General features: G+C 47.2%; 1 protein-coding gene across 1 annotated transcript in view; it reads left to right on the plus strand.

Annotated features, from left to right (window-relative positions):
- Cyth3 (cytohesin 3) overlaps window positions 1-24,333 on the plus strand; it is a 105,433-nt gene that overhangs the window by 74,518 nt on the left and 6,582 nt on the right. The window contains exons 2-9 of the mRNA XM_070033511.1: window positions 11,520-11,602; window positions 13,234-13,298; window positions 14,135-14,201; window positions 18,658-18,776; window positions 20,922-21,002; window positions 23,056-23,168; window positions 23,274-23,422; window positions 23,594-23,705. Of these exons, the coding sequence (XP_069889612.1) occupies window positions 11,520-11,602; window positions 13,234-13,298; window positions 14,135-14,201; window positions 18,658-18,776; window positions 20,922-21,002; window positions 23,056-23,168; window positions 23,274-23,422; window positions 23,594-23,705 (789 nt within the window). The remainder of the gene's footprint in view (window positions 1-11,519; window positions 11,603-13,233; window positions 13,299-14,134; window positions 14,202-18,657; window positions 18,777-20,921; window positions 21,003-23,055; window positions 23,169-23,273; window positions 23,423-23,593; window positions 23,706-24,333) is intronic.

Consider the following 24,333-nt stretch of genomic DNA (forward strand, 5'->3'; position numbering starts at 1 on the left):
TTATTTTTGCAGTGCTGGAGGAGGAACCCAGGGCCTCATGCATGCAGGGTGAGCCTTCTACCACTATTCTATATCCCCAGCCCACTTACTTTTCTGGGGATCAATTAACTTTTTTCCTCATTCAATTTTTGCCCCTGAAATTTAGCTTTTAAAACTCCATCCCTTCCCTGTTTAGACTAGAAAATTTTAGTATGAATTCTTAACTGACCAAGTCTAAAGCTAACCAGTCATTTATAACCTCCTCAGAACTACTTAGAATTTTGGAATAAAGTCATTGTCAGCTACTTTAGTTCTGTTTTGTATTCTATGAGTTGTTCCCTACACAGTCAGTTTTTCTGTTGTTTCACTTAGGGAAGTCTATGCTTAACCCCATTCCTTTCCTCTCATAACCCCTACCTCCTGTCTTGAATCCTTTTTATTGATGTTCGTTCTTTCCAGATTTCCTTTTATAGTGGTGGCTAATTCTTCAATTTTTGTTTGTCTATAATTGTTACTTCACCTAACTCAAAGAAGACTAGGTGAAGAACAGGTGTTAAAAGTAAGCAGTGGAAAGCCGGGCGCTGGTGGCTCACGCCTGTAATCCTAGCTACTCAGGAGGCTGAGATCTGAGGAACGCGGTTCAAAGCCAGCCCGGGCAGGAGAGACCGTGAGACTCCTATCTCCAATAAACCACCAGAAAACCGGAAGTGGTGCTGTAGCTCAAGTGGTAGAGCGCTCACCTTGAGCTGAAGAGCTGAGGGACAGCACCCAGGCCCAGAGTTCAAGCCCCACGACAGACAAAAAAAAAAAGTAAGCAGTGGAGAGTGAAGGGATATGACAAAGAGGTCCTAAAAGGGTTTTGCCTAAAGGGGTGTTATGAGCTGGAGCAGTTCTTGTAGACAGGACAACTTATCACTCTTGGCATGGAGGCTTCCTATTCCTACCAAGGGAGCAGTTCAGGCCATGCATCCCTACCAGCCAGCGGGTGGCCTCAGCTCTCCACTGATTGCTCTTTCCCTCAAGCCAGCATGTGCCTGGCCCAGTGACACACTTGGATGCAAGTGTTTGAACTTGACACTATCAACTCCCTGATATCATGTGGCTGTTTTGTAGTGAGGAGACCCAGAAGCACAGGTCCTGTGGCACATGGCTACCTTTTTCTTTGTGTCTCATATTACCCTGACAGTCCCTCAGAAATCGTGCCCACTAATCATTGAAATCATTCATTTTTGGAGTGTCACAAGAATGCTATTATTTATCTGTGCACAAAGTGCCCATTTAGCAGATTAACAACAGTGGTTTAATTCCCAGGGTGTCTGTCACTATCCCTCGTGCCTTCTGGGATTGGCCTGTCCCTGAACTGACTAGAAATCATAAAAATACCAAATTATAACAGAGATATTACTGTTGATTATTAATATTAATTTCAATGAAGCAAAATTATGGGTAGGAAACATCAGCTGAAGTTAGGAGTAGTAGCTAGAAATAAATTGGATTTGGTTGTAAGTTAAATCATCAAATTTCTATTCACTGGATAAATCACACTTGACTTCGAGTCACTGAAGCACAGTAAAGGTATCTAGCCATAGTAGAATCTTGACTTTCTCCAGGACAAGTTGTAGAACTGTGTATGTAAAAATTTTAGGGCTGGGGCTGGGAAGGTAGCTCAGCGGTAGAGTGCATGCCTTGTAAGCATGAGGCGCTGGGTTCGATTCCTCAGCACCACATAAACAGAAAAAGCCGGAAGTGGCGCTGTGGCTCCAGTGGTAGAGCGCTAGCCTTGAGCTGAAGAGCTGAGGGACAGTGCCCAGACCCAGAGTTCAGGCCTCATGACCGGCAAAAAAAAAAAAATTTTTTTTTAGGGCTGTCATTATATATACTTATAGCACTAAACCAGAAATTTATAGTTCCTTGGTAAACTGGAATCTAGATAACTAGATTTTTTTTTTTTTTGGTCGGTTGTGGGGCTAGAACTCTGGGCCTGCGTGCTGTCCCTTAGCTCTTCAGCTCAAGGATAGCTCTCAGCCGGGCACTGGTGGCTGAAGCCTGTAATCCTAGCTATTCAGGAGGCTGAGATCTGAAGATCATGGTTCAAAGCCAGCCCAGGCAGGAAAGGCTGTGAGACCCTTATCTCCAATAAACCACTAGAAAACCGGAAGTGGCACTGTGCCTTTCATGGTAGAGCTCTTGCCTTGAACTGAAGAGCACAGGGACAGTGCCCAAGCCCAGACATAGTTCAAGCCCCATTACCAACCAAAAAAAAAAAAAGATAGCTCTCTACCACTTGAGCCACAGCACCACTTCCATTTTCTGGTGATTTATTGGAGATGAGTCTCATGGAGTTTCCTGCCCAGGCTGGCTTTGAACCGTAATCCTCAGATCTCATCCTCCTGAGTAGCTAGGATTACAGGTGTGAGCCACGGACACCCATTGATAACTAGATTTTTAGTACAATTTTACAGTTAGAAAGTACTTCATCAACTTATTTTTTAATTGTTTATATGTTTATACACATTTAATATCACGAGCCATTAGCACTTTCCATGTTATGTTCATCTCCGGTCACCTCTGCTTGTCCTTCATAGATCTTGTCCATGGCAGACCTAACAAGAAGCCTGCAGGTCTGTAGCAGGCCAGTACAGTAGGCAGAGCATCATTTGTTAGGCCACATTTCACACTGTATTTTTGTAGTTCATGTACATTTGCTGCAGACTATCCTTTGCTTACAGGGATAAGCAATCTAACTTGCTAGCTGTTATCCTGTGTTTGGGTGCCCTTTACTCAATGTCTATTCCAGATCCCAGCATAATAGTTTACCTTCTTGTCTTCTAGACTTCACTAGGTATGTCTTTTTTTTGGGGGGGGGGGTCTGGTCATGGGGCCTGAACTCTGAGCCTGGGCGTTGTCCTGCAGCTCTTCAGCTCAAGGCTAGCGCTCTACCACTTGAGCCACAGTGCCACTTCTGGCTTTTTTCTTTTTGCTTATGTGGTGCTGAGGAATCGAACCCAGGGCCTCAGGCATGCAAGGCAAGTGCTCTACCACTGAGCCAACTTCCCAGCCCACTAGGTATATCTTAAAGCAATTCTTTAACAAACCCCATCCTGCAGGATAGACCCATGTCTGTGGCTCACACAACCTTAAGAGTAAATCTTATAAAGAGTTGTATAATGAGGAGATATGTTTGCTCACTCAGCTACCAGTTCAAGTACATTTTATTTCTTTGTCTAACTACAGAGGTTCGTCTGGCATTATTCCCCTACTGCCCCTCTGAGGATTTTTGACATTTCTTGTAGCATAGCTCTACTGCATTATTCCAAGGCTTTATGTATGAATACAGCTTTGCTTCACCTGTGTGTGTGTGTGTGTATGTGAGAGAGAGAGAGAGAGAGAGAGTGTGTGTGTGTGTGTGTGTGAGTGTGTGTGTGTGAGAGAGAGAGAGAGAGAGGGAGGGAGGGAGGGAGGGGGAGAGAGAGAGAGAGAGAGAGAGAGAGAGAGAGAGAGAGAGAGAGAGAGAGAGAGAGAGAGAGAGAGAGAGAGAGAGAGAAGAGAACAAGTCCTGAAGCTTGAATTCAGGGCCTGGGCACTGAATGTTGCTCAAGGCTAACATTCTACTACTTGAGCCACAGCTCTACTTCTGGCTTTTTATTGGTTAATTGGAGATAAGACTCACAGACTTTCCTGCCCAGAGTCTGGCTTTGAACCTCAGTCCTCAGATCTCAACCCCCTGAATAGGATTACAGGTATGAGCCATCAGTGCCCAGCTGTTTCACCATTTTTGAAAGACATTTTGTTCATTTTCCCCCAGGCAAGAAGGTAAATCTAGTGTCACATACTACATCTTGGTTGGCAGCAGAATCCTACTTTTAAGAACTTTAATTAAATGTGGACCAACCCAGCCTAAACACTTCACCAACCCTGAGCTGCTGTGATTCTGCACACCTCCATTCATTAGAGCAGGACCTGAGAAGATCAAGGACTCAGGCTTAGTTAATGAAATTGCTCCTGAATCTTGCTCTGAACTGATGGGCAGCACTGGTGTACTGCACTAGAGGACTTTCTGCCCCCATCCCTTGTTTGCTCCTTGTGAAATGTTTGTGCTTTCCATACAGAAAAGACTCAAAACATTCCTGCTGCATTGTGTCTAACATAAACTCATCCTCTTTTTTTGCCAGTCCTGGGGCTTGAACTCAGAGCCTGGGCACTGTCCCTGAGCTTCTTTTGCTCAGGCTAGCACTCTACCACTTGAGCCATAGCACTACTTCTGGCTTTTTCTGTGTATATGGTACCGAGGAATTGAACCCAGGACTTCATGCATGCTAGTAGGCAAGCACTCTACCACTAAGCCACATTCCCAGCCTAGACTGGGGTATTTTAATGTTACAATAAATACTAAAAGAGGATGGGTTTAGGGCTGGGAATGTGGCTTAGTGGTACAGTGCTTGCCTAGCATGCATGAAGCCCTGGGTTCGATTCTTCAGTCCCACATACACAGAAAAAGTTGGAAGTGGTGCTGTGGCTCATGTGCTAGCCTTGAACTAAAGAAGCTCAAGGACAGCCGGGCGCTGGTGGCTCACGCCTGTAATCCTAGCTACTCAGGAGGCTGAGATCTGAGGATCGCGGTTCAAAGCCAGCCCGGGCAGGAGAGACCGTGAGACTCCTATCTCCAATAAAACCACCAGAAAACCGGAAGTGGCGCTGTAGCTCAAGTGGTAGAGCGCTCGCCTTGAGCTGAAGAGCTAAGGGACAACGCCCAGGCCCAGAGTTCAAGCCCCACGACCGACAAAAAAAAAAAAAAAAAAAAAAAAAAAGCTCAAGGACAGTGCCGAGGCCCTGAGTTCAAGCCCCAGGACTAGCAAAACAACAACAATAATAATAATAATTACCCAGTCTTTTCGGCCTTCCCTGTCACTTCACAGAAGACCTGAGTTCTCAAGCCCATGTCTGAAGGGTCAGAATTCCACAGGGAAGCTCAGGAGAGAGACATTAACTGATTTGGGGGGTTTTACTGGGCAATCAGTTAATTTCCAGTGTTTTGGGGGTTTTTTTGGTCGATCATGGGGCTTGAACTCTGGGCCTGGGCTCTGTCCCTCAGCTCTTCAGCTCAAGGCTAGCGCTCTACCACTTAAGCCATAGTGCCACTTCCGGTTTTCGGGTGATTTATTGGAGGTAAGAGTCCCACGTACTTTTCCTGCTTGAGCTGGCTTTGAACCTCAGTCCTCAGATCTCAGCCTTCTGAGTAGCTAGGATTACAGGAGTGAGCCACTGGTGCCCAGCTCAATTGTTTTCTTTTTATAGCAACTTTATTGACGTAGCAAGAAAACTTTTCATCACATGCTCCTTACTCCCCTGTGTGTATACCTGTATATTACATTTTCCATAAAAAAATTTTTTTGTCAGTTGTAGTGCTGGAACACAGGGCCTGGACACTGTCCTTTAGATTTTTTGATCAAGGCTAGTGTTCTATCACTTTGAGCCACAGTGCCACTTCCAGTTTTCTGGTGATTCATTGGAGATAAGAGTCATATCAGTTTTTAAAAACTGAAAATGGCCAGGCACCAGTGGCTCAGGCCTATAATCCTAACTACTCAAGAGGCTAAGATCTGAGGATCATGATTTGAAGCCAGCCCAGGCAGGTTTCAATCTTCTATTCTTATCTTCTACTAACCACCCTCTTCCCCCTCCCTCTCCCCCAAAGCCTAAGTGGAACTGTGGCTCAAGTACTACAGCACTAGTCTTGAGCAAAAAATAACACAGGGAACGTGCCTCAGCCCTGAGTTCAAGCCTCAGGACCAGCAAAAGAAAAAAAAAAAACAACTTTTTTTTCTTGAGTGAAAATAAATCTACCTTGACAATTTGGTTTCTTGTTCCCTAACAGAGGTCAAGTGACAAAATTAAAATTAAACAGTTTCAGTAAGTGAATCCAAGCCATTGCTCTCCATGCAGGAACAGATCTGGATAGTTAGGGATACCTTTTCTGAACACTGCTTATTTTATCCCATTTTCAGTTTGGCAGTGTGTGAAATTGCCCCAGTATCAGCAGATTTGTGACTGCAGAGTTATTTTTGGATGCAGAGAGTTGCTGATAGAACTTCACCAAACAGCTGGTGTAACATCTCACTGTTGGTATTCACTATGCTTTCTGTGTGTTTAGAGAAATAACAGGATGACAAGACACTAAAATGACAGAAGTTGTGCAGGCATTAGCCCAGAAGTACTTAGTATCACATCCTTCTGTCCTTTTATTGAGTCTTCAGCCTTCTTGCTCTTTTTTTCCCCCTCAGTACTGGGGTTTGAACTCAGGTCCTTTCTTACTTGCTTAGGAAGTTAACACTGTGCCTTCAGCTCTTACTTTTGTGCCCTAGTTGTTTTTGTGATAGGGTCTTTATGGAGTCTTGTGCACTCTTTTACTTTTTATTTTTTGCAGGGGGTCGGGGGGAAGGGGTCAGTCATGGGGCTTGAACTCTGTGCCTAGGCACTGTTCCTGAGCTCTTCAATTCAAGGCTAGCATTCTACCACTTGAGCCACAGTGCCACTTCCAGTTTTCTGGTGCTTTATTGGAGATGAGTCTCATGGACTTTCCTTCCCAAGCTGGCTTTGAACTGCGATTCTCAGATCTCAGACTCCTGAGTAACTAGGATTACAGGTGTAAGCCACCAGCACCCAGCTTGTGCACTTTTCTCTCTGAAACTACATTCTTCCTGATCACAGCCTCTCCCATAGCTAGAAAGAAAAACGTACACTCCTTTGCCAATTATTGGTTACAAGAGTCTCATGGACTCTTTTTAAAATTTTGTGGCCTGGGCCAGCTTTATACCATAATCCTCTCAATCTCATCCTCCTCTGTAGGTAGGCTTATAGGCATAAACTACCGGCATCTAGTTTCTCAGTCATGTGCCAGAATTGTTCCATTATTTCCTACTAGTGCTTTTGCTAAGTACTCTAACAAATAAGGCTGTAAGACACTACTGGCCATTTAATATTGAAGACTTTTTTATTATTAAATTTTCCCAGTCCGGGGCTGGGAAGGTGGCTCAGTGATAGAGCACTTGCCTTGCATGCATGAGGCCCTGGGTTCGATTCCTCAGCACCACATAAGCAAAAAGAAAAAAGCCGCAAGTGGCGCTGTGGCTCAAGTGGTAGAGCGCTAGCCTTGAGCTGAAGAGCTGAGGGACAGTGCCCAGGCACAGAGTTCAGGCCCCACGACCGGACCAAAAAAACAAAAACAAACAAAAATGCTGAAAGACTCTGTATTTTCATGTATTTGTGCTGAAGAGCTCAGAAGAATTTTTTCCCCTCTTTGGGAGGCTACTTTTTGGGAGCCCAAACTATGTTGCTAGCAGACTTGAATCTTGAGGCACATTTACTTTGTAGCAACAAGGCTGTGTTAATTTTCACCTGCCACTTTTAGTAAAACTGTTCTCAGCTGGGCCCGATAAAGCATGCCCTTAGGGACTGAGGTAGGTAGACAACCTTAGTGCACAGCAAGACCCTGTCTCAAAAACCAAAACAGAGCAGGAGGTGTGGCTTAGATGGTAGAGTACCTGCCTAGCAAGTATGAGGTCCTGAGTTAAAAAACAAAAACAATGCCGGGCGCTGGTGGCTCACGCCTGTAATCCTAGCTACTCAGGAGGCTGAGATCTGAGGATCACGGTTCAAAGCCAGCCCGGGCAGGAGAGACCGTGAGACTCCTATCTCCAATAAAACCACCAGAAAACCGGAAGTGGCGCTGTAGCTCAAGTGGTAGAGCGCTCGCCTTGAGCTGAAGAGCTAAGGGACAACGCCCAGGCCCAGAGTTCAAGCCCCACGACCGACAAAAAAAAAAACAAAACAAAACAAAAAAAAAACAAAAAAAACAAAAACAAATAAACAAACACCCAGTACTGTGGGGGAAAAAATCTCTGAACAAGAAATGCTTTTTTTCTTTGGTAGAATAGATTCAGTCTTTGTGGGAGGAGGAACAATAGTTCTGAAGGGTCAAAGGTTGTATGCTTTCTTATTTTGAGATGTCTGGGCTTTGATATTGATGGATTTCTCCATCTTGATAGTCTCCCCTTGAATGCTGAGTGGCTAACACCTAGCAGGATGGGCCTTGAGGGTCCTTCTGGGGACAAGCTTGAGTGAGCCCAGGAGCAAGCAAGAGTGCAGCCTCAGCTGCTGGTAGCCTCTGACAACAAAGAAAACAGCTCTAAGAGGAAGCTGGCACTTTGGAAGGTGGGATGGAAAGACCAGGCCCTCATGACCAGCCTTACCCAAAGCATGTTGCCTAATTTCATGCATCTTTCTCCAAGTTTATCCTACTTGTAAGTTGTTGAGCATCTTGGATGTGTGTATCTATGGTTTTCACTAGATTTGGGACTTTTCAGGTAGTATTTTAAAAATGTTTTTTATTATTGTGAAAATACAGAGGGGTTACAGTCTCATGAGCAAGGTAATGAGTACATTTCTTATCAAGCATTGTTGCCTTCTCCTTTGTTTTTTCCTCCCATCCCTTCCCTCCCATCTCCGCCCCCTATTACTCCCCACTCTAAATTGTAAAGTTCCTTTTTTGACATAGCATCTTGTACATCTCATTGTTGCAGTAGGTCAACCTGTATTGTTATTTAAACAATTTGTTTTTTCCCTTCCTCCCCAAATCATACCAACATCAAATACAGTGAAAATAGGGGCAATCTAGCTGTGGGGGAGGGACATACAAAGCAACAACAAAAAAATCACATGGTACCTTATAAATATGTTAGAAACAATAACAAGAAAGAAAAAACCACTTGTGTCCTTATCTTGGGGTTCATTTCACTTAACATCATCTTATCTGATCTTTTCTGCTTGTCTCAGATGTATACTAGTTATTGCAAGTAAGGGAAACCATGGGACCTATGTTTCTTTGGGCCTGGCTTACTTCACTTAATATAATTTTTTTCCAAGTCTTTCCATTTCCTAACAATTGGGACAATGTCATTCTTTCTGATGGAGGGATAGAATTCCATTGTGTATATATTCCACATTTTCTTGATCCATTCATCTACTGAGGGGCATCTGGGTTGGTTCCATATCTTAGCTATGGTAAATAATGCTGCAATAAACATAGTTGTTCTGGTAGCTTTAGTGTGGTCTTGTTTATGATCATTAGGGTAAGTGCCCAAAAGTGGGATTGCTGGGTCCTAGGGGAGATCTATGTGAAGTCTTTTGAGGAACTCCATACTACTTTCCAAAATGGCTGAACAAGTTTACACTCCCACCAACAATGCAGTAGGGTTCCCTTCTGTCCACATTCCCTCCAGCATCTGTTGTTATTAGAGTTCTTGATTATAGCCATTCTAACTGGAGTGAGATGTTATCTCAATGTTGTTTTGATTTGCATTTCTCTTATAGCTAGAGAGGTTGCGCATTTCTTCATGTATCTATTGGCCATTCTTGTTTCCTCTTCAGAGAAGTTTCTCTTTAAGTCTTTAGCACACTTATTTATTGGGCAGTTGTTTCCTTGAGGATTTGTTGTTGGGGGATTTAATTTTTTGAGTTCCAGGTATATTTATATATAAGACCCTTGTTCGTTGTATGGATAGCAAAGATCTTCTCCCAATCCGTGGGCTTTCTATTGATCTTGCTAGCTATGTCCTTTGCTATGCAGAAGCTTTGCAACTTCATGCAGTCTCAGGTAGTATTTTTTAAAGCTTTCTTTCCCCAGGAAAAATGATAAGCTCTCTCAGCTTCTGTCTCCTCTGTTATAAAGTGGAGATGGTAATAGCTATTCTCATAATTATTTTGAGAGGTTTAGTTAAGATAACATATTTTAACATATATCTCAATAAATGATAGCTCCTGCTTCATTAATTGTTAAGGTAGAGTATTGCTTAAGAAAATTGCTGACTTGGAATTTCAGGAAATTTAGATCTGGTACAAGAATACGAAATTAAAAATTTGAAATAGCCTGTGCTTCCTGTCCTGGTCCCATGCACTTCCTTCCCTCTTTGGGGGGGGGGGGTCAGTGATCTTCTCAATTCTGTATTGTTCTAATTATTTTCTTTCTTTCTTTCCTCTTTTTTTGGTTGGTCATGGGGCTTGAACTCAGGGCCTGGGTTCTGTCCCTGAGCTTTTTTGCTCAAGGCTAGTGCTCTACTACTTTGAGCCACAGTGCCACAGGGCCACTTCTGGTTTTCTGGTGGTTATTGGAGATAAGAGTCCCATGGACTTTCCTGCCTGGGCTGGCTTTGAACTGGGATCATCAGATCTCAGTCCCCTGAATAGTTAGGATTACAGGTATGAGCCACTGGTGCCCAGCCTAATTATTTTCTTCATGACATATACTCAAACAATATATTGTTTTGGTTTTTGAGGTTTGCATAGAAAATAGTCATTTCTACATTAATTTTCATTTTTGGTGTAGTTTTATTCTCCTTGCTGTTTGGGATGCTATTACGTAAATACATAGCAGCACTATACATTTATCAGTACTGTGATGGCTATTTAGGTTATTTTTTGAAAAATATGCAAAATGTACTTCTTTGAGATTATTATACAAAATTTCTGGTGCATTACTAGAGAATTTTTCTACATATACTTAGAAAAAACTTGCCTGGGTTGGCCTGTATACCTTTGATAGCAGCTGACAGTGCCTAATTGCTTCCCAAAGTGGCCATTATAATCTATACTCCCGGCAGACATTTTTTTCCTTATTTCTTCCAGCCCCATTTGGTGATCTTAACATATTTTATGTTTGGGGGTTTGCTGTAGGAGAGTGTGGCTCTAGAAGGCTCATAGGAGGGCTTAGCACTGCCCTGCCTTCCCACAGCATTTCTGGCTACCTGCGATCTAACCACTTTGACCTTTCTCGCTTTATGATTGTGGTTGGTTTGTGTTCAGCATCTTAGGGCTTACCACACTTGGGCAGGAAGGGCTGAGAAGCGATTGGGAGCTTGGATCCCGGAGCAGTTCTCTGCAGGGTTGGGACACCCACCCTGCACCTCCCCACTTCCTGTCTACAGCATCTGTAGACTTGCAGCTCGTTTTTCAGTTGATGCTTAAAATTGCCTCTCTCCCCCCCCCCCCCAAAAAAACCCATCTAATTAGGGCAGTTTGTCATTTGCCTTCCCCTTCCACCCAGTTTGGTGGGGTGCCTATGCCCTTGGTTGGGTTTTTTGCCCCTTGCCTCTGTTTTCTCTGTAGAGATACAAATGGTCTGTGCAGTGGAAAGAAGAGTAGGTATCCAGAATTTTACCAACAGCCTTGCAGTACGTTCCCATCATATTCTTTTTTTTTTTTTTTTGTCATGGGGCTTGAACTCTGGGCCTGGGCGCTGTCTCTCAGCTCTTCAGATCAAGGCTAGCTCTCTACCACTTGAGCCACAATACCACTTCCAGTTTTCTTGTGGTTAGTTGGAGACAAGAGTTTCACAGCTTTTCCTGCCCAGGCTGGCTTTGAACCATGATCCTCAGATCTCAGCCTCCTGAGTAGCTAGGATTACAGGCTTGAGCCACCTGTGCCTGGCAGTATTATTCAATATAATTGTTGAGCTGTTTGATTTTTTTTTTTTTTTTATCTTTTAGTGCCAGAAGACCTCTCATTAGAAGAGAGAGAAGAACTTTTGGACATTCGTCGTAGAAAGAAGGAACTTATTGATGACATTGAGGTAAAAATAAAAACCCACAGTTGGGGCTTCAGGGTGAAACTGTGAACAAAGTTATTTGAGGAAAATGTAGAACACTGGTGTTCAGCATGTAAGAACCACACAAAGAGAAAGAGTTATCCCCATCGGCAAAATAGACTGTCTATATCAGACAGTGCAGACTCTGAAACCAAAGTCAGGATGGTGGACCTGGAATCCACAACAACTGGTTGTGGCTCCAGATTTGGCAGTGATGGGTTTCCACAGCTGTGCTAGCATGCTACCCCCTGCTTTTCACTGTAACATAATACCCTGTTCCTGTTTCATACTGCGAGTGCCAATGCTTGCCCACTGTGATGTCTTTCGCATATGCAGATGCCCTTCGAGTGGACAGACAGGCTGCATGATAGGTACCTACTAGGTATTAGAAACAGAATGACAAATTAAGCAAAGATGAATAAAACAGACAAGCCACATCCTTCTCTCCTTCATGTACTTTCTTCTGATGGTGTCACATAGGAAAGGCAAATGAATAACGCTATAGTTCAGAGCTGGTGTGACCATGATTGTCACAAGAACTGTATCGAAGGTCCACCATCCTTCCCTCTGGGGCTTTCTTAAGAAAGTCCATCATATGAATCTTCTTTGAGAAACTTCCTAGTCACTGTCATTGCCAAAACAAATGTCACAAGCTAGTCTTGTCACAAACAACAGCTCCTTTTTAAGAACTTACTTTTTTGAGTCTGGATTTCTTGGCACGCAAATAATAGGGTGCTGGATAAAAATTTCTTTGTGTTTGAAAGGTAATTTGTGGGCATTTTTATTCCAAGGCTACCTCATTCATGGAACTGTCCCATATCCCAGCAAAAGTCCTGTGGCTGAAGAAAAAAAAGGCATAGTATGTGGACATTGGTAACCATACTGCTAAATTCCTATGGAATCTACTCTAGCTCTGACTGCTTTAGTCAGAGAGAATGCTGAGGTCCAGGGAGGCTAAGAAGCTGTCAATGGGGAGTCAGCCAGTAGGGCCACACCAGTTCTTCCCCTTCTCAGGTCTGTATTGAATGATTATTCAGTCTAGGCCCTGTCCATATGGGGCTTCATCCCCTTACTACCTGGCAGGTAGTGACTACTGATTAGTGATGCCAACCTAAGTGCACCTGAGCCTCAGCTCCCCTGGTCTTCCAAGAACACATATAGGCTAGAGAAGGCAGGCAACCCATGCCAGGCAGGATAGAATGGCTGCAGTTAAGCCTGCTGCTTTCCTTTGACTGCTTTTATCTTTTCACACCTCTGATATTCTCATATCCCTTCTTTATTTTGAGACAGGATCTTATTGTGTAGCCCAGGCTGGCCTTGAACTCACAATCCTCCTGCTTCTGCTCCTGAGTGCTGGGTTTGCAGGAATGGGCTGCCACCTGTGGCTTCTATGCTCCTTCCTGATTTTTCACACAAGTAGTCTGGAATCAGCCTCCTGGGCTGTGGTGGGTGATGACGCATTGTTTTTTCTGTAAGCTTTGCGGATACAGGTGTGAGGTCTCTAGCACTGTGATGCTCAGAGGAGCCCCAGGGAAGCGTGTGCCTGGAAGGCAAAACATCTGAGTCTAGAAGGAGTTAGACACCCCATGATGCTGAAGTGCCTTCTTTTTTGACAGAGGCTGAAATATGAAATTGCAGAAGTAATGACAGAGATCGACAACTTAACTTCCGTGGAGGAGAGGTAAATGCTTATGGCTAACACCTTCAAGTCATTAATCTCCTGGCTCCCCATTTCCCTGTAGCTGAGCTCACTGGCTGGTAACTGCAGCTGGGGAAAAGGCCTGGGCTAGGTAGAAGGATCTTTAAGATGCTCTTCATTTCTTTTTCTGGGGAGATTACTTTTTCTCCTCAACTTTCTTGAAGTCCTTTGTGTATCTTTGTACCTTTGGAAATAAGCACAGGCACTTGAATTACCATCCTTTCTGTATTATGAGGAATTACACTTTTTCTCTTAGAATGTCCACTGTTAGCCAAGTGTGATAGTACATGCCTGTAATCTCATCACTCAGGAGGCAGAAGTAGGAAGATTGTGTGCTCTACCCTAGCCCTGGCTACCTATCAAGACCCTGTCTCAAGTTAAAAAAAAAAGGGGGGGGGGCACTGTTTGTCACTAATAGCAGGGTGTTTTATTGTTTTTGTTTTAGTTTTTTAGTTTTTTGGTGCCAGTCCTGGGGTCTGAACTGAGTGCTAAGGCACTGTCCCTGAGGTTTTTTTGCTCAAGCCTAATACTCTTCCACTTGAGTCACACCTCCACTTCCAGCTTTTTCTGAGTAGTTTATTAGAGTCTAATGGATTTTGCTGCCTGGGCTGGCTTCTAGCCATGATCCTCAGATCTCAACCTCCTGAGTAGTTAAGATTACAGGCGTGAGCCACCAGCCTCAGGCCCAGTGGCCTTTTGAGAAGAATGTTCATGTAGGGCATGTGAAAAAGTAAAGCAAGTGTGATGTAAAGGGTGGGTGGAGACTTGGCTGTGCTCTGTGAACGTGCCCACTGACAGTTTTTCATTATTTCACACAGCAAAACCACTCAGAGGAATAAGCAAATAGCCATGGGAAGAAAGAAATTCAACATGGACCCCAAAAAGGTAAGAGAACACCCCTCCAGTTTTCTAGCATGCAAATGATTGACTTCAGTAGTGGACATAGGTAGCCAAAAGGTGATCCTATGACCCTGTAAAATGATGGCACTGGGGCTCCATTGTATCAGAAATGGGGTGCTCCTGAGCAGGGTGAAACAGAGGCCTCCTGTGGAGCTGGTCCCTGGACCCAAAGGCCTGTCTTGCAGAGTGCGGGCCTGGGAGCAGAGGTGGCCAGGGGAGCCTGGGCTCCGTGTGCAGCCGCGGAGTCATCCTGTGGCATCTTCTCACCCCTGCTGGAAGTCAGGGCTTGCTCAGGCTATGGTGAATTGCCCGACAGGCTTCACCTAAAAGATAAGTTTTATACTAATTTACTGGTTCTAGTTAAAGATTCATTATGTCACTCAGTAAAAGCAGAAAGCACATTTAATCTTCATGTGGCCCTTTGCTGAGAAAAAATGATTGAAATTATTTGATTTTGAAGACTTGGTTATGGCAGTTGTCTTAGCTTAGTCTTCGCTTGGACCACCATAACAAAATGCCATAGATGGGATGGGGGTAGAGGGCTTAGCCAGCATGTTCACTTTGGTCCTGGAGGCTATAAACCCAGGATTGGGGGTACCAGCACGGACAGGGGCTAGGGAGATGCTGCCCTGTGTGAACAGCTGAAGGTCTAACACTGGTCACCCACAGAGGCCTTCCCTCCCCTACTGTTGTGGGGGCACACACATGTGGGGTCCATCACCACACCAGAAGCTGTCTCACATGCTTCAGATGGAATTCAACACGCACACACACACCTGGCCTCATAGCATCACAAGGCATGAGATGTTGTTGGTAGATACCTCTTTCGAGCAGAGGGGAGCCTTTAAGTCCCAAACAGCATCTGAAGCACGGAGCTTTCATATGTCCAGGTGCATCAGGTTCTACAAGTAGCACTTGGGTTTATAAATAAGAGGAAAGATCTGATTTGCTTGAGGAAGCTGCCTCTCCCTTTTATTCTCAGTGTCCTAGAAATGCTTTAAAAATAAATACATAAAGCTGTGGACCAGAATTTTGGACCAGAAATTGAGTCTGTGTAGGAAAGAAGATAAATTGAGTCTGTGTAGGAAAGAAGATATCTGTTGGGGAGGGAAGGATGCGCAAGCCAGGAACAAGAAAGAGCTGCTGGCGCATGTGAGAGCCGCCTTGGGCCAGCAAGCTCCCAGGAGCTGGAGTTGGTGGGGAGGGGGATAATCCAGGACACTCAAACTGTGACCAGGCAGGAGGAGAAGCCTGCCTGCTTCTTGAGGTTGGCTGTGGGTACAGACCGCTCACCGTCCCCCCACATACATACCCCCACCCCAGTTGCTCAAAGTGCTGCACTGCCAAGTCACAGAAAGCAGCTCCAAGAGGAGAAGCAGCATCAGGGCACCAGGCATTTAAGGGAAGCAACCCCTGAAGAGCAGAGCTAAAGCTGGGGCTGGAGTGGGGGTGGGGTTGGTGGAGTTCTGCAAGTAGGGTGCTTATAGCACTATAAATATCATCAGAGACTCAATAGGATGTTTCTTGTCTGTGATACTCAAACAGGGACTTGTGAAAAGAGCCCTAGAAATAAAGAACATGAGGTGACATAAACCCGGGCCCTGGGCTGTGCACAGGACAGGTGAAGAATGGATTTGGCTAAAGAGCCAAGATTTTGTCCATAATCTTACACACAGCCACACAGCATGAAGATGGGTCCATATCCCTAAATCTGTCCCGTAGAAGTCCAAATAGAACTGAAATATTTTAAGGAAATTTCAGACTATTTTAGAACTAGGCTAAGATAAAATCCTCAGATTCACAAGCCCACCATTTGCCAACTAGAATACATTTCTGCATTGAGTAAAATACCATAAAACATGAGCATAAAGAGAACCATTGAATTTTCCAAGAAGGAAAGACAGACTAATAACAAATGAGCTCAGCCTGGTGCCAGTGCCTCAAGCCTTTTCTCATAGCTACTCAGGAGGCTGAGATCTGAGGATTTTGGTTAAAAGTCAACCCAGGCAGGAAATTCTGTGAGACTTTTACTCCAATTAACCATCAAAAAGCTAGAAGTGGAGATGTGGTTGAAGTGGTAGAGAGTACAAAAGCTCAGGAACAGTGCTCAGGCCCTGGGTTCAAGCCCCAGGACAGGCATAAAACAAAACCTTTCTGGGTCACTGACTCCAGGGTACCTATTCTGCTACCATAAATTATGCTTTCTTTTCTTTTCTTTTTTTTTTTCCTGTCAGTCATAGGGCTTGAACTCTGGGCCTGGCCACTGTCTCTCAGCTCTTCAGCTCAAAGTGAGCACTCTACCACTTGAGCCACAGCACCACTTCTGGATTTCTGGTGGTTAACTGGAGATAAAAGTCTCATGGACGGGGCTGGGAAGGTGGCTCATTGGTAGAGCGCTTGCCTTGCATGCCTGAGGCCCTGGGTTCAATTCCTCAGCACCACATAAGCAAAAAGAAAAAGCTGAAAGTGGTGCTGTGGCTCAAGTAGTAGAGTGCTAGCCTTGAGCTGAAGAGCTGAGGGACAGCACCCAGGCCCAGAGTTCAGGCCCCACGACCGGACCCAAAAAAAAAAAAAAAAAGTCTCATGGACTTTCCTGTCCAGGCTGGCTTTGAACTACAATCCTCAGATCTCAGCCTCCTGAGTAGCTAGGATTACAGGCATGAGCCACTGGCACCCAGCTTTCTTGCTTTCTTTCTTTCTTTTTTTTTTTGTAGTAGAAAGGTTTGAACTCAGGGTCTTGTGCTCTTGAGGTAGGTGTTCTCCCACTTGAGCCATGCGTCCAGCCCTTTTATGTTAGTTTTCAAATAGGATCTTGCATTTTGGCCTAAGCCAGCCTAAACTGCTGTCTTCCCCATCTATGCTTTTGGTGTGGCTGAAATGGTACGTGTGTAGCACCTCAGCCAACTTATGAGTTGAGGTGGAGATCTCAAACTTTTCAAGGGCTGTGATCCTCCATATTTTAGCCTCCTGAGTAGTTAGAATTCCAGGGTAAGCCTGTACACCTGGCAGGTTTGTGTTTTAAAAATCTTCAGTGAAAAAAATAAAAATCTTAAGTGGAGGCTAGGTGCCAGTGGCTCATACCTGTAATCCTAGCTACTCAGGAGGCTGAGATCTGAGGATCATGGTTCAAACCCAGCCCAGGCAGGAAAGTCTGTGAGACTCTTATCTCCAATTAACTACCAGAAAAAAACTGTGGCTCAAGTGGTAGAGTGCTTGCCTTGAGCTAAAGAGCTGAGGTGCAGCGCCCAGGCCCAGAATTCAAGCCCCGTGACTGTCCAGAAAAAAAAAATCTTCAGTGGAATTAAAATATCCCCTTCTATGTTGTCTCATAAGAGTCTTCCTCCATTGAGTGTTCATTCCCTCATAGTACAGGTCTCCTGTTATACTTCCATCATAGCATGTTAGTCTGTTTCTTAGTGGCTGCTGGTTGCTGTTTCCAGTTTTTAGAAATGCTAAATAGGACTGTTATGGACACTCATGTAGTTTTTTTAAGTCTCCAGATGGACCGTGGGTGCATGCGGAAGCTTGGGCTCGGGGCTGGGAGTTTTGCCTGGGAATGTCTCAGTTTTTAGAAAAGCTTTGTGGCAGACAGCAGAGTCCCTGTCTCCTCCCCAGCCATCATGCTGACATGGCCCTGGAGCTGGGGTTGTGCCGGTCCCAGTGCTGTCCATGAGACAGAAGGGCCAGTTCAGGCCTTGTCAGCTGTGCTCTGTGGCTCCTAAAGTACCCATGAGTTTGGACTCAAGTAAACTCAGTGGCAGCATGCCAGGTACATGTTTCAGCCTCAGATAACAGCAAAATGAAGCTTATCTTCTCACACAGCCGGTCCTGTACCGCAGGAGGAAGATGCCATGTGCGTCTCAGCCTTTCCCCATATGAAGGATGCTGTGGCTCTGGGCCTCACCTGTTTCAAAACAGGGAGGAGGAGGAGGAGGAGAAGGAGGGGGAGAGGGAGGGAGAGGGGGAGGAGGAGGAGGAGGAGGAGCAACAACAGCAGCAGCGGTGAAGGTGTCACCTTCAAGCGTCCATTTATGTCTGGCCAGATCGGTGCCACAGGGTCATCTTGAATCCAGTGCAACTAGGAAGTTTTCAGCATAGGCCAGCAGGGCAAAGGGGATGGGGTCAGGAGGGTTTGTTCCATACAACGAAGTTCTCCTGACACGAAGTGGACCATTTTCCTACATGGGACACCATGTACCCTTCTAGACTTGAACAACTACTTCCATTGACTGGGTCAGCTTCCCAGGTTTTTGTCTTTTAGCCTGTTAGATTGCCAGGAGGTGCTTTTCTCTGTTGTACTGTGTACAGGTACTTTTCTTGGTGGATACAGTGTACTGTGGTGGTGTGCAATCATGGGTCGCTGGGGAGACAGTCATGGTGAATGTCTGTGTCAACACTGCACGGCTACTAACCCAGCATCCTGGCTCACGTTGCTCCTCAGGGAATTCAGTTCCTGATAGAGAACGACCTGCTGCAGAGCTCCCCAGAAGATGTTGCCCAGTTCCTCTACAAAGGCGAAGGCCTGAACAAGACTGTCATTGGGGACTACCTGGGTGAGAGGTAAGCTGGAAGAGGAGCAGCCTCACCTGGCCCATTCTCTGCCTTAGGGGTTCTCCCAGAATCTGCTGTGAGCCTCAGTGCACACTGCTTCCCCTAACAGTTGTTAGGAGGCCCAGGGTGATGTGTGGTGGAGGGTACCAGGTGTTTGGGCTAGGTGGGGCCTGCAGCCTTCTGGACCCCTTCACGCAGAACATGGAGACACAGTCCGCAGTGCTGTCACCTCCTTCTCCTGGCCTTGGACAGCTTCTTTGCCTTCTTTAGCTTGTCCAGAAACACTCCAGTCTCCCACTGGTTTTCCTTCCCCAATACATAGGAAGTGAAGAAAGGCAGGAGGTTGTCAGTAATATTGGAAATGGAAAGCAGCAGTTGAGATATACTCTCCCAGTCTTCTTCACTAACAGCTCATCTAAAATGGTGGGGGTATAGCTCAGTTTTAGAGTACTTGCCTGATGTGTGCAAGTCCCTGAGTTCAATCCTCAACACTGCAAAGAAAACACAAATAAATATTTCAGAAAGTCCGCCTAATGTGTTTAGGAGAGGTTAGGTCAGAAGAAGAGGGCAGCAGATGCCAACAGTGTTGAAATAGACTTACTAAGAGTCGAAAACAAAAGTTCTGCTGGAGGCATGGCTCTACACTAGAGTACTTGCCTAGAAAGTATGAGACCCTGAGTTCAAACCCCAGTACTGGGGAAAAGAAAAAAAAGTGTAGTGTTCCATATGAGAGGTCTATATTTCTGGCTTCTTGTTTGTTTTTTGGTTTGAACCTGCAGTCTTGTGTTTTTGCTTAGCTTTTTTTTTGGGGGGGGGGTTGTGGGGCTTGAACTCTGGGCTTAGGTGCTGTCACTGAGTTCTTCAGCTCAAGAGTAGTGCTCTACTACTTGAACCACAGTACCACTTCCAGTTTTCTGGTGGTTAATTAAAGATAAGAGTCTCATGGACTTTCCTGCCCGGGCTGGCTTTGAACCGCAAGCCTCAGATCTCAGCTTCCTGAGTAGCTAGGATTACAAGCTTGAGCTACCAGTGCCCAGCTTTGCTTAGCTTTCTTGCTCTCTGCTGGAGCTCTATCACTTGAACCACACCTCCAGTCTTTCTTTTTTGATACTGGTCCTGGGCTTGAACTTAAAGCCTGGGGGCTGTTCCTGAGCTTTTCTGCTCAAGGCCTATACTCTAAACTTGAGCTATAGTTCCAACTTCTAGCCTTTTATTGGTTAGAGATAAGAGTCTCATGGACTCTCCTGCCCATGCTAGCTTCAAACAAGCATCCTCCTGAGCAGCTAGGATTGCAGGTGTGAGCCACAGGTGGCCGGCCTGTCTTTTTTTTTTTGGTCATGGGTGGGGCAGTCTGAACTCTAGGCCTAGGCGCTGTCCCTCAGCTCTTCAGCTCAAGGCTCTATCACTTGAGCCACAGCGCCACTTTCAGCTTTTTCTGCTTATGTGGTTCTGAACCCAGGGCCTCATGCATGCAAGGCAAACGCTCTACCACTGAGCCACCTTCCCAGCCCTGTCTGGTATTTTTGTTGGTTACTTTGAGATAGAGTCCTGTGGGCTTTTCTGCCTAGGCTGGCTTTGAACCTCAAGCTCCTAAGTTGTTAGGATTAAAGGCATGAGCCTTTGGTACTCAGCTAGCCACAGTCTTAAAGAGAACAAAGCTGAAGAACTCACATTTCCTGATTATAAAGCAGACTAAAACAATGCTGATCAGCACAATGTGGTACAAAATAAAGCAGGGTTCAATCTTTGGTACCTCCAATAAAAGAAAACCTGTCTATGAGATGGGACCGATGCCTGGGCTTCAGGTCACTTAGAGATGGACCTCACAACTTCACAACAGGGGTTGTCATTTGGTGGTTTATGATGATCCTCTTCCTGACTCCTATTGATGGGAAACAGATTCCCAGCATCCTGTCACTTCCTCTTGATATTAGGCATGAAATCATTGGGTATGGTGGTGCATACCTATAATACCAGCACGTAGGAGGCAAGAGGACCTAGACAAGCCTGAGATGTACTCTCAAAAAACCTGAAAAAGGTACAGTGAAGGAAATGACTGTAGAATAAAAACTGCAAAGGCCTGCTGTGGATGCACAACCCTCTCAGCGACAGAGAAGAGCATTCGTCCCCAAACTAACTTCTGCTCTCTCCTAGGGATGAATTTAATATCAAAGTTCTTCAGGCTTTTGTCGAGCTCCACGAGTTTGCTGATCTCAACCTTGTACAGGCCTTAAGGTGAGCGCTTGGCGCAACACTGCGTGTCGAGTGGACAGACGCCATGAGGCCTTGCTCTAACCCCAGTGGGAACCGCATCCCTGTACTCCCAGCCCTAGGCAGGGAAAGATGGCCCTGACCATCGCCCTGCACCCTGCCTGTTATTTCCTTGCTGTCCTTCACTTGGGTTACCACTCAGCCATTCACCCCATCTGCTGTGAGCCCTGTCTTGCCAACTTACCACCAAGTGCCCACAGTGCAAGGCAGGGACTCCTGCTGGCCAAGGCTGCCCTCCTCATCACCCTCCTTGTCACCTTCCTTGTCATTGACTCTCAGACTCTCACGCTGCCCTTCCTGGGGCTCGAGCCGCTGGTCCTGCAGTCTTGAGAGGATGCATTCTTGTCTTCTTGTCCTCTTGGCATCCTGGCATCCTGATGTTGTCACTGGAGCTGGCTGTTGACCCTGAGCCACCTTCCAGCATGGGAAAAGGTGGCAGGGACAGGTCTCTGGCGGCTCCTGGCCTGCTCTGGCAGTGCAGGTAGTAGCCAGGTCTGGTCTGGTCATTGTCGGGCCTCTTCCTCGTCTCCAGGCTGGCGTGCATGGCCTGTTTTCTCACAGCCTTGCTTCAGCTGAAGCCATCAGCAACCTTCCAGGCTGTGGTAGAAGTGATGCTCAGCCACGCAGGGTTGCAAAGTAACTTAGACGCTCTGGTCCACATTACTACTTTCTGTTCCTGAGGGCTGTACACCCAGAGAAAAGCACAGGCCTGGCGGGGGGGGGAGGTCCCCACCAGGGCTTGGATGGTGCTGCCATCACCACTGTGGTGTTGCTTCTTTTGGCCAGGTTCTAGAGCCAGGCATGAGGAGCTGAGAGGCTCCTAATAAACCGTGCAGATTGAAATCTGGCCCAGCCGCACATGAGGGAGGCAGGGAACGGCCACTGTGGCCTTGCTCCTGCGGATGGGCTGTGCCTGGCCCAGGCCATCTGTTGTCCCTCTGCCCTGGGGCCTGTCCTGAGCATGAGGAGGAGCAGCTCAGGCAGCAGTGCTCCATGTTCCACAGAGCTCCTGCTGTGGGCAAAGGGAGAGGAAAAAAAGTGTCTATGGGTTGTCAGAAGATGATGGTTGCTGTGGAAACAGCATGAGTCTGGAGAAGGGGAGGGGACTACAGGCTGGCAGGAGGGGACTGGGTGGGGTCAGGGCTGCCCGCTGGGGCTATCAGGACCCCAGCCTAAGGATTGAGTGCCTGTCAGGAGAGTCAGGACAGTGCGGATGGCCCAGGCCCCTGCACCTGCTGTGGGTGGGAAGAGCGTGTAGTGAGCAGCAGGCAGAGGGGTGCAGTGAGGGACAGCGGTGTCTTGGTCAGTTGGCCTTGAGAGTGGGGGGAGAGTAGCAGGTGATTCCAAAGCTGTCTTGTGGGGGGGGGGTCCAGGGAAGAGGAGGATGAGAAAGGGGCAGTGGCCTCCCCTGCGAACCTCTGCTGACCTCGGGTCTCACCTCTGCCCTTATTCTGTGCCAAAGCCACTGCAGCACCGGCCATCGCCAGGTTGCTGGTGTGAAGCCTGGCTGGCCATAGGGACCAGCAGGAAGGGCAGGGGCTGGTGCAGGGCTGCGGTTTAAGGTGAGGAGGGCAAACAAGGAGGACCTGCTGAGAGGGACATCTGAGGACAGTAGCATCTGCATGCTGGGGCCTGGGGCAGGGGTGTGTCTGCCCCTGTGAGGTAGCAGCAGACCCTGGCTACGGTTGGGATCAGGGGTGCCGGCAGGCCTTGCTGTGTGGGTGAGTGTCCTCAGAGGGGGGCGTGGCCCTTGCCATCTCTAGGCTGTGGCAGCCATGGTGACGTTGGCAGGGCTCTGGTGATATCAGCCCTGGTCCCCATCTGACCTGGCACAGCCTGGGGTTGCACTTAAGGCCAGGGCAGGGGGCGGAGTAAGAGCAGGGAGCCATCTGAAAGGCCATCTTAATGGATGAGGCCCTGCTTGCCAACCCTGAGCACCTCCTTCCCTCGGCTACAGTGCAGGGTGTAGGCCGCCCCCACCCCTGGCTGCTGCTGAAGGGCTACGCTGTCTCCGCAGGCAGTTCCTGTGGAGCTTCCGCCTGCCAGGAGAGGCGCAGAAGATAGACCGCATGATGGAGGCCTTCGCAGCACGCTACTGTCTTTGCAACCCCGGCGTCTTCCAGTCCACAGGTGGGCCATGGGACCAGGGCAGTGGGCAAGGCGGCATGGCATGCTGCGAGGGTTTCCTGTTGCCCCTGATCGCCACTGAAAACAGATGTCCTCTGGCCCTTGCAGACACCTGCTACGTGCTGTCCTTCGCCATCATCATGCTCAACACCAGCCTGCACAACCACAACGTGCGGGACAAGCCCACGGCTGAGCGCTTCATCACCATGAACCGTGGCATCAATGAGGGCGGAGACCTCCCCGAGGAGCTGCTGAGGGTGAGTCTGGACTGGATTAAGGCGGGCCAAACCCAGAGAAAGTGGGCAGGGCTGGCGCTTCCTGGCCTCCCTGCTGATGTTCCTGCTTGTTCTGTCCAGGGGAGACGCAAAGACAGGATAGCTGCTCTTCCTCCATTAGAGCCCTGACCTTGCTGCTCTTTTCCCTTCTAGAACTTGTATGAAAGTATTAAGAATGAACCATTTAAGATCCCGGAGGATGATGGGAACGACCTGACGCACACGTTCTTTAACCCGGACCGGGAAGGCTGGCTCCTGAAGCTGGGTGAGCCTGGCTGTGGGGGACCTGTGCTCATGCCTGCCCCAGCCCCGCAGCGCACATCCCACGGAGCTCCTCCCTGGCTCCTTGTAGCCACGGCCCCTAGTCACAAGCAGACATGTTAAAAAGGAAACACAGTTAAGCCAGAGTCTGCTCTCTGCAGTGCGCGTGTTCCCGCACGGTGGCCACATCCCTACGCCACAGCACACGCAGACATTGCGCCACCAGGCCCTGGAAGCTGCCGAGTTAGCGCCCGTGTAAATAGGGCGGTGCTGCACCTTTATCTCCAAAGAACCTTCGTGCCTTTCTCTTGGTGTGGCTGTGATTTTGACGAGTGGTTTAAATGTGCCTTCTTGTTGTTTTCCTTCTGCCTGTGGCTCCCACCTTTCTGTTCTGTGCCGGGCTGTCCCTGCCTGTCCTGCGTTAGGAGGTAGGTACCCAGTGGCTTCCTCCCTCCCCAGCAGCTCACTCCTCTCCGTTTCTCTCCCTCACCTTGGTGTGTGTGAAGCTCCGGTCTGTGGCTGCCATTCATCTGATCCATTTGGCTTTTGGGCTCGGAGGGGTCAGCGTCGTGCATGGTGCAGTGTGCGTGGCACCCACCCCCAGGGCAGGGCCTAGGGCACACTTCCCTCCC

This window comes from Dipodomys merriami, unplaced genomic scaffold (genome assembly GCF_024711535.1).
Source record: "Dipodomys merriami isolate MVZ:Mamm:240054 unplaced genomic scaffold, mDipMer1.0.p SCAF_22, whole genome shotgun sequence".
In the NCBI taxonomy this organism is placed as follows: domain Eukaryota; kingdom Metazoa; phylum Chordata; class Mammalia; order Rodentia; family Heteromyidae; genus Dipodomys; species Dipodomys merriami.